General features: G+C 71.0%; 1 protein-coding gene across 1 annotated transcript; it reads right to left on the reverse strand.

Moving 5' to 3' along the window:
* Positions 1–151: 151 nt before the first annotated feature.
* Positions 152–8,002, reverse strand: LOC142030462 (cadherin-related family member 5-like). The gene is made up of 13 exons (XM_075026696.1): positions 7,930–8,002; positions 7,394–7,498; positions 6,643–6,746; positions 5,999–6,058; positions 5,814–5,906; positions 5,131–5,217; positions 4,920–5,030; positions 3,428–3,598; positions 3,249–3,339; positions 2,513–2,619; positions 1,554–1,754; positions 828–959; positions 152–340 (listed from the first exon to the last, which is right to left on the reverse strand). Exons 1-13 carry the CDS (start codon positions 8,000–8,002, stop codon positions 152–154), a joined length of 1,524 nt encoding a protein of 507 aa, XP_074882797.1.
* Between the last annotated feature and the right edge of the window lie 563 nt (positions 8,003–8,565).

The raw sequence follows: 8,565 nt of genomic DNA on the forward strand, positions 1-8,565 counted from the left end.
GTTTTTTCATCGCCCTCATGATGAGGAAGAGGATGGCGGCGGTGAGGAGCAGCAGGGCCCCCAGCCCCCCCGCCAGCACCCCCATATTCAGGGGGGTCCGGCCTGGCCCCACCTCCGAGGGGTCCCGGGGGGCTGCGGGGACAGGCGAGAGTCAGGCCGGGGGGGGGGGACACCCCATCACCAGGGGACGTCCTGGTGCCATGGAGCAGGAGGGGACCCCCCCTGGGGGGGGGTGCATGCAGTCCCCCCCCTGCTCCGTACCCGCCTGCCCCGGCCACAGCACCTCCAGCTCCACCGTGGTGTTCGAGGTCTCCCCCGACTCCTCGTCCCTCGCCAGCACCTGGGGACATTATGGGGTGGGGGGGACACGGGGGGACAATGGGGGGGGGGACAGGGCCCCTCTCACCCCCTCCTGCCCCACTCGGATGCCTGGGTTCCCCCCCCCAGCTCAGCACGGTGCTACCGCCCAGCCCTGAGACCTGCTGGGGGGGGTCTCTGGGTCCCCTGGGGGTCTGGGTCCACCCGTGTCACCCCTGGGGTCCCTCCCTGCCCCACGGGTGCTACCCTGGGGGTGGTCCCATGGGTGCTGCCCCCGGGGTTGGTTCCTGCCCCTCTGGTTTCATCCCCCCCTGCCCCCCATTAGCCCCCCATCCCACCACCAGCTCCCCACTGTGTCCCCAGCCCCACCATGCCCCCCCAGTACCCCCAACTCCACTGGTGCCACCCCCCAGCCCCCCTGGTACCCACCTCAGCCCTCCAGCCCCTCTGGTGCGCTCCAGGACCCCCCCCCAGTGACACCCCCCCAATGCCCCCCCCGGGACCCCCACCTGCAGGCGGTAGGTCTGGGCAGGGCGCAGGCGGTCGGCGCGGGCCACCAGTAGCCCGTTGGGCATCACCTGGAAGAGCTGGCTGTGGTTGGCACCGGGGTGCAGGCTGTACCGCACCTGGGGGTTCACTCCCTGAGGGGGGGGGACAGGGACGGGACATGGGATGACAACACCCTGCCTGAGCCCCCTGCCCGCACCCCTGCCCGCATCCTTTTCCCACATCTGCCTGTGCCCCTGCCTGCATCCTCACCCATACCACTACCTGCACCCCCTGCCCACACCCCCTGCCCGCATCCCTTTCCCACATCTCCTGCCCACACCCCTGCCTGTATCCTCACCTGTACCCCACCTGCATCCCTGCCCGCATCCCCTGCCCACACCCCCTGCCTGCACCCCGTACCCCCATCCCTGCCTGCACCCCCTCCCAAACCCCTGCCCGCATCCCTTTCCCACATCTCCTGCCTGCACCACTGCCTGCATCCTCACCTGTACTCCTACCCAAATCCCTGCCCACACCCCCTGCCTGCACCCCATACCCGCACCCCTGCCTGCATCCTTACCCGTACCCCTACCTGCATCCCTACCTGCATCCCTGCCCACATCCCCTGCCCAAACCCCTGCCCGCATCCCTTTCCCACATCTCCTGCCCACACCCCTGCCTGCATCCTCACCTGTACCCCTACCCGCATCCCTACCCGCATCCCTGCCCGCACCCCCTGCCCGCACCTCGGGGAAATCGGGGTCGTGGGCCCGCAGGGCCAGCACGTGGCCGCCGAAGGTGAGGAGGAGGGCGGCCTCGCGGGCGCCGGCGGGGACGAAGGCTCGGTACGTCGGGTGGGCGAAGCGCGGCGGGTGCCGGTTGGCGGCCAGCACCCGCACCACCGCCTGCGTCACCGCGTACTTGTTGGCGTCGTTCACCTGCGAGGCCTGGAGGGGTGCGGGGGGGGGGTACCCAGGTCCGACCCGCTGCCACCCGGCCTCCTGCACCCATGGGTGCCGCCCGGCATCCCCCTGGCACCGGCACCGTGGGTGTCATTCACCCCCGGCCACCACCCACCACCCCAGGCGTCCCCCATCTTGCCAGTGCCCCCACCTCCCCGGACATCCCCTGTCTCCCCAGGTACCCCCATTTCCCCAGACATCCCCCACCCAAGACAACCCCCATCTCTCTGGGTACCCCCATCTCCCCAGACACCCCTCACCCCAGCTACTCCCATCTCCCCAGGAATCCTTCACCCCAGCTGTCCCCCATCTCCTTGAGTACCCCCCATCTCCCCGGACATCCCCCATCTCCCCGGGTACCCCCATTTCCCCGGAATTCCCCCACCCAAGACATCCCCCGTCTCCCCAGGTACCCCCATCTCCCCGGACATCCCCCACCCCAGGCATCCCCCATCTCCCCGAGTACCCCCAACTCCCCGAGCATCCTTCCCCTTGGGCATCCCCCGTCTCCCCTGGGCACCCCCATCTCCCGTGGGTACCCCCATCTCCCGTGGGTACCCCCATCTCCCCAGATACCCCCCACCCTGGCTACGCCCATCTCACGGGGCATCTTTTGCCCCAGCATCCTCCGTCTCCCCAGGTGCCCCCATGTCCCTCGGCATCCCTCACCCTGGGTACCCCCATCTCCACCAGCGTCCCCCACCCTGGGTACCCCCATCTCCCCAGCCCCCCCCAGCCCCCACCATGACGCTGAGGCTGATGGCGGGGGTGCTCCGGCTGCTCTCCACAGCCCGCAGCAGCGTGATGGCCCCCGTCATGTTGTCGATGTGGAAGCGGCCGCTCTCCCGGCCTGGGGGGGAGTGTGGGGGGGGGGGGCAGGGGCTGAGCTGGGGACCCCCGGACCCCCACCCACCCCCTCTGCTGTGGGGAATTGTGGGAAACTCCCCCCCCACCCGGGGCATCCCTGGGGGAAGGTCCCCAATGTCCCCCCCTGCACATTTGTACCTGGACCCTCAGGGCTGGGAGGGCCCCCCCTGCTAGCTGGGGGGGGCACATGGGGAGTGGTGAGGGTGGTGTCGTTATTAACCCTTTGAGCACCCATGGGGGGGGTTTAACCCCTCAGGGGCTGGACCACCCTTGGGTGCACAAGGGCATGATCCCCCCCCCACCCTGCAGCCACCCTGTAACAGGGGTAGGGCAGGATTAGGGCCCCCCCGCTCAATCCCTTTATACAATTTGCACCCGCAGGGCCCCATTGGATCCTGGCAATTGGATTGTGCTGGCACAGACCCCCCCCCCCAGCATGGACACCCTCCCCACCCCGCTACAGCCCCCCCAGCACTGCCTGCCCCAAGGACTGAGGGGGATGGGGGGGGCACTGGCCCTGTGACCCCCCCCTTCTCCGGGCACTGCAGCCAGCTCTGCCCACCCGTGTCCCTGCCCACCCGTGTCCGTGCCCACCCGTGTCCCTGCCCATACCTGCCAGCAGGGAATAGGTGATGGCCGCCCTCAAGCCCCTGTCCCCATCCTCGGCGTAGACGGAGCCGGGGCTGAAGCTCAGGGGACCCCCCTGGGGTGGGGGGACACGGCCAGCTCAGCCCTACGGGACCCCCCCTGGCCCCGGCCACCCCCCGCCCCCGGTGTCCCCATGTCCCCACCTGGAGCTGGCCCTCGGTGACGTTGGCGGTGTAGATGGGGCTGGTGCAGATGGTGAGGCCGTGGTGGGTGCGGGGGGTGCAGGGCAGGAACTGGGGGTACTGGTCATCCCCGTCCAGCACGTTCACCCGGACGCGGGCGGAGGCGTTGAACCGCTCCTTGGTGTTCATCTCCTGACGGATGGACACGCGGATGGATGCCGGGGGGGGCCGAGAGCCCCCCAAACCCTGCTGCGGGGCAAGTCCTGCCTCCCTGAGCCCTGCCAGCTGGGGAGTGGGATGGGTGATGCCCGGCCAGGCACAGGGACCCCCAGGGTACAGGGACCCCCAGGAGAGAGGGACCCCCCAGGCACAGAGACCCTCAGGGCACAGGGACCCCAGACAAAGGGATCCCCATGGGATGGGGACCCTCAGGGGACAGGGACCCCCACGGCACAGGGAACCCCAGGCACAGGGACCCCAGACAAAGGGACCCCCAGGGGACAGGGACCCCTATGGCACAGGAAACCCCATGGGACAAGGACCCCCAGAGGACAGGGACCCCCAGGGGAGAGGGATCCCCACGGGATAGGGACCCTGACGGGACACGGACCCCCAGGGCACAGGGAACCCCATGGGACAAGGAGCTCCAGGGGACAGGGGCTCCCAAGGGACAGGGACCCCCATGGCACAGGGAACCCCATGGCACAAGGACCCCCGCGGCACAGGGACCCCCATGGCACAAGGACCCCCGCGGCACAGGGACCCCCGCGGCACAGGGAGCCCCAGGGCACAAGCACCACCACACCACAGGGACCCCCCAGGCACAGGGACCCCAATGGGACAGGGACCCCCAGGCCCAGCCAGGAACGGGGTCAGCAGCTCAGGGCAGGGGGGGACTCCCCGAGGACAGGGGATACCGGTGGGTGCCCCCCCCCAGCGGTGCCCGCTGACACGGGGGGGGGGGCCGGGCGCCCATTAGGGAAATAAGGGGGATTGAGGGCAGGTGTCGGGGGCTGACGGGATCACGTCACCCCCAATTAGCAGGGCCGGCGGGGATCGGCCGGCGGGCACGGGGAGGGGAGGGCACGGGGGGCTGGGGGGCCCGCGTCGGGGCAGGGGGTCGCACCCACACGTGTGCGCTGTCCCCGTGTCACGGCAGGGCCGGGGCTGGGCGTGGGGTGGGCACGGGGGACCCCGAGGCCGTGGCATGGGCACGAGGTCCCCAGACCCAGGGCAGTGGGGCTGCACGGATGTGGGGTGGAGATGACACGGGCAGAGGGGACGCGGGGACGTGGGGTGGGCGCAAGGTCCCCGCACCCGCGGCGCCGGGGCTGCACGGACAGCGCGGGGGGGAGATGGCACGGGCACGAGGGGCGCAGGGACACGGGATGGAGATGGCACGGGCACGAGGGGCGCAGGGACGTGGGGTGGGCAGAAGGGCCACGGCACGTCCGCCGGGTCCCCGTCCCCACGTCGGCGGGCAGGGGTTCCCTGGGGGCGCGGGGGGTCTCACCACGGCGGTGACCACCACCTCCAGGTGCTGCCTGCTCTCGAAGTCGAGGGCGCGCGCCAGCACCACCTTCCCGCTGTTGGGCAGGTCGATGCGGAAGAACCTGGCGTCGGGCTGGGGACCCGGCGGGGGGCTCAGCGCCGGCAGATGGCCCCGGCCCCCCGCCGCCCCCGCGCGACCTCGTGTCCCCCCTCATCCCCGCCCCCGGGCTCACCGAGGCCGTGTCGATGACGTACATCAGCGTGTCCCCGTCCGCGTCCTCCGCCTGTGTGCTGAACACCACCGAGTGCACCGCCGCCAGCTGACGGCACCGACCCGTCACCACCGGCACCCCCGGACACAGCCCGGTGTCCCCAAACCTGCCTCGGTGTCCCCATCCCTCCCGGATATCCCCATCCCTCTTGGGTGTCCCCATCCCTCTTGGGTGCCCCCATGTCCTATTGGGTGACCCCATCCCTCTTGGGTGACCCCATCCCTCCTGGGTGACCCCATCCCTGTTGGGTGTCCCCATCTCCTCCTGGGTGACCCCATCCCTCTTGGGCATCCCTGTCCCTCCTGGGTGACCCCATCCCCTCCTGGGTGACCCTGTCCCTCCTGGGCACCCCACCTTCTCCCAGTACCAGCCCTGTCCCCATCCCCACCATCCCTATTCCCATCCCTGTCCCTGCCTCCATGGCCAGCCCCGTTCCTGTCCCCACGGCCATCCGTGTGATGCCCCTGTCCTGGTACCCAACTCTGTCACTGTGACCATGACCATGACCCTGACCATGCCTGTCCCCACTTCTGTCCTGGTGCCCGTCCCCGTCCTTGTCACCGTGACCATCACCATGCTTGTCCTGGTGCCCATCCCCATCCCTGTCTCCATCCCTGTCCCCATCCCGGTCCCCATCCCGGCACCTCGCTGACGTTGTGGGTGAGGACGGTGGCTCCCTGGAAGTGGGGCCGGTTGTCGTTCTCGTTCAGGACCTGGACGATGATCCGGTACTCGACCTGCCGGGGGGCACAGGGGTGACCCAGGGTGGGACCGTGCCCCGCGGAGGTCCCGGTGCCCCTTGGGGTCCCCGCGGGCGCGGTGGCCGTACCGGGGAGAAGCCGTCCTCGGTGCACGTCAGGGCCACCATCAGCACTGGGGACTCCAGCTCCTGCAAGAGATGGGGTGTTGGGCAGGGGGACACGGGTGAGGGGGCTGCCCCACAGGGACACCCCCACCCAGGTGGGTGCAGGATGGATGGAGGTGGGTGCAGGCAGGGGCAGGATGGGTGCTAGCTGGGTGAGGGTGTAGCAGGTAGATACAGGATGGACACCAGATGGAAGGCAGTGCAGGATGGACGCAGGATGGATGGAGGATGGACCCAGGATGACCAAGGATGGTAGAAGGATGGACACGGGATGGATGGAGATGGCATGGGTGGATGCAGGATGGACACAGATGGATGGAGGATGGAGGCAGGTGGACGCACGCGGGATCCAGGATGGACGAAGGGTGGTCGGAGGATGGACCCAGGATGGAGCCAGGTGGACCAGGGGTGGTTGGAAGGTGGACGCGGGATGGATGGAGACGGGATGGACCCAGGACAGAGGGCAATGTGGTGGTCCGGAGCGGTGGCAGCACCTCGCGGTCCAGGGCCCGCCCGGCCGAGACGTTGAGCCGCACGCTGCGGCCGTCCAGGTAGAACCAAGCGGCGTCGGCGCCGGCCAGGCAGAGCTGGAGCCCGGCGCTGCCCGCGTCCCCCGCCGCCGGCAGCCGGGCCACCAGGCTCCCGTGGGCGCTGTTCTCCGCGATCTCCGTGAACAGGTTCCCGAAGCCGCTGCACCCGTCACCCCGGGCTGCTGCCACCGCGGGGTCAGGGACGGGGACACGCGCCCGGCCACCCCGTGTCACCCTGCCCGTGGGGTGCACGTCCCCGGGGGACCCCAGCCCCCGGGTCCCCACCCCCTGATCGCCATCTCCAGGGTCCCTGTCCCCTAGATCACCATCTCCAGGTCCCCATCCCCAGGTCTCCACGCCTTAAGGTCCCCATGTCCCACGTCCCCATCTCCAGGGTCCCCACTCCCAGCTTCCCACCTCCCCGCTCCCCATGTCTGTAGGTCACCATCACCCATGTCCCACTCCCTGGAGCCCCCCAACTCTGGGTCTCTGGTGTCCCCACCCTTTGGTCCTCACGCCCTCAGGTCCTCACCCTGAAGTCCCCGTCCCCGAGGGTTGCCATCACCAGGGTCCCCCCTACACCCAGGTGCCCATCTTTGGGTCCCCTTCCCCAGGTCTCCATTCCCTGGTGACCCTGTCCCCTGGGTCCCCATCTCTCATGGTTGCCACCCCCAGCGTCCCCATGCCTTAGGGTCCCCACCTCCAGGTCCCCAAGGCCCAGGTCACTGTCCCCACCAGCCGCTGGGTCCCTCCCACCCCTGTGCCCTGACTCATCCCCAGTGTCCCCAGTGTCCCCAGCGTCCCCAGTGCCACCCCTGCCCGTGCTCACCCGTGGCCAGCTGCAGCGCCAGGCAGGTGGCCAGGAGGGCTGGGCAGGACGGTGCCGCCATGGGGAGCGGGGACCGGTGATGGGGACGGGGGCCTCGGTGGCAGCCTGCAGCCAGGGGTGGGGGGAAAGGAGCGGGGCTGGCACCCCCGGGTCTGCGTCCCTGTCCCTTGCCCCCTGCGCCCAGACCTCCGTGTCCCATCAGCCACGGTCTCACGGCTGCCGTCCCCGGGACCCCACGCTTGGGTGCCCATGTCCCCACCCCTGGGTCTCCATCCTTGGGGTCCCCACCCCGGGACCCCATGCCCGTGTCCCCACCTCCAGGGTCCCCTTCCGCTGGGGTCCCCATCCCCGGGTCCCCACCCCCTCCATCCCCTTTCCCCGGGGTCCACATCCCTGTCCCCGTCCCGGGGGTCCCCATCCCTGGGACCCTGTGCTTGGGTGCCCATGCCCGTGTCCCCATCCCCAGGGCCCCCCCCCCTCCCCAGGACCCCGATGTCCGGGTGTCCCCAGGGTGTCCCCGTCCCCGGTGGTCTCACCGGCCTCGCTGGCTGGGGGTCGGCCGGGCCCCGGCGATGCGGGGGGGGCGATGCGCCCGCGCCAGGCCGGCATCGCTCCCTGCGGGACACCCGTGTCCCCCGTGTCGTGTGCGTCCCCCCGCCCCCCCCCCGCCGTATCCCACGCGTGTGCACACACCCCCCCCCCCCGCCGTGGGGTCTGCAGAGGTGGGGGGTCCCCCACCCCCCCATCTGTGGGGAGTGGGGACCATATGGCGACCCCCCCCCCGCCAGCCAGACGCTGGTCCTACCCACCCCCCAATTAGCTGCGGGTAATTAGGGCAGGGGGAGGGTGGGGGCCTCTCCCCATCTGCCACCACAACCCCCCCCCCGGCACCGGCATGGCTGGTGGGGGGTGACCCCATGCTGCCCCCCCCCGCGATCCCCCCCTCCCCCGTTGGGGGGCAGAGGGGGCAGCCGGGGGGGGTGCGTGTCCCCCCCGGGGGTCCCTCGGGGGGCTCCCCCCGCCCTGCCGCGGCCAGACACCCCCCCCCCCCCCCGCCCCGGGCAGAGGACCCGGGCGGCCGGGCTGTGTGTCCGTCCGTCCCCCCCCCCCGCGCCTCATCCCGGGGCAGCGCCCGCCCCCCCCCCCCCGGGACCCCCTCCCCGGGACCCCAG

Source organism: Buteo buteo, chromosome 4 (assembly GCF_964188355.1).
Source record: "Buteo buteo chromosome 4, bButBut1.hap1.1, whole genome shotgun sequence".
NCBI classification, from domain to species: Eukaryota; Metazoa; Chordata; class Aves; order Accipitriformes; family Accipitridae; genus Buteo; species Buteo buteo.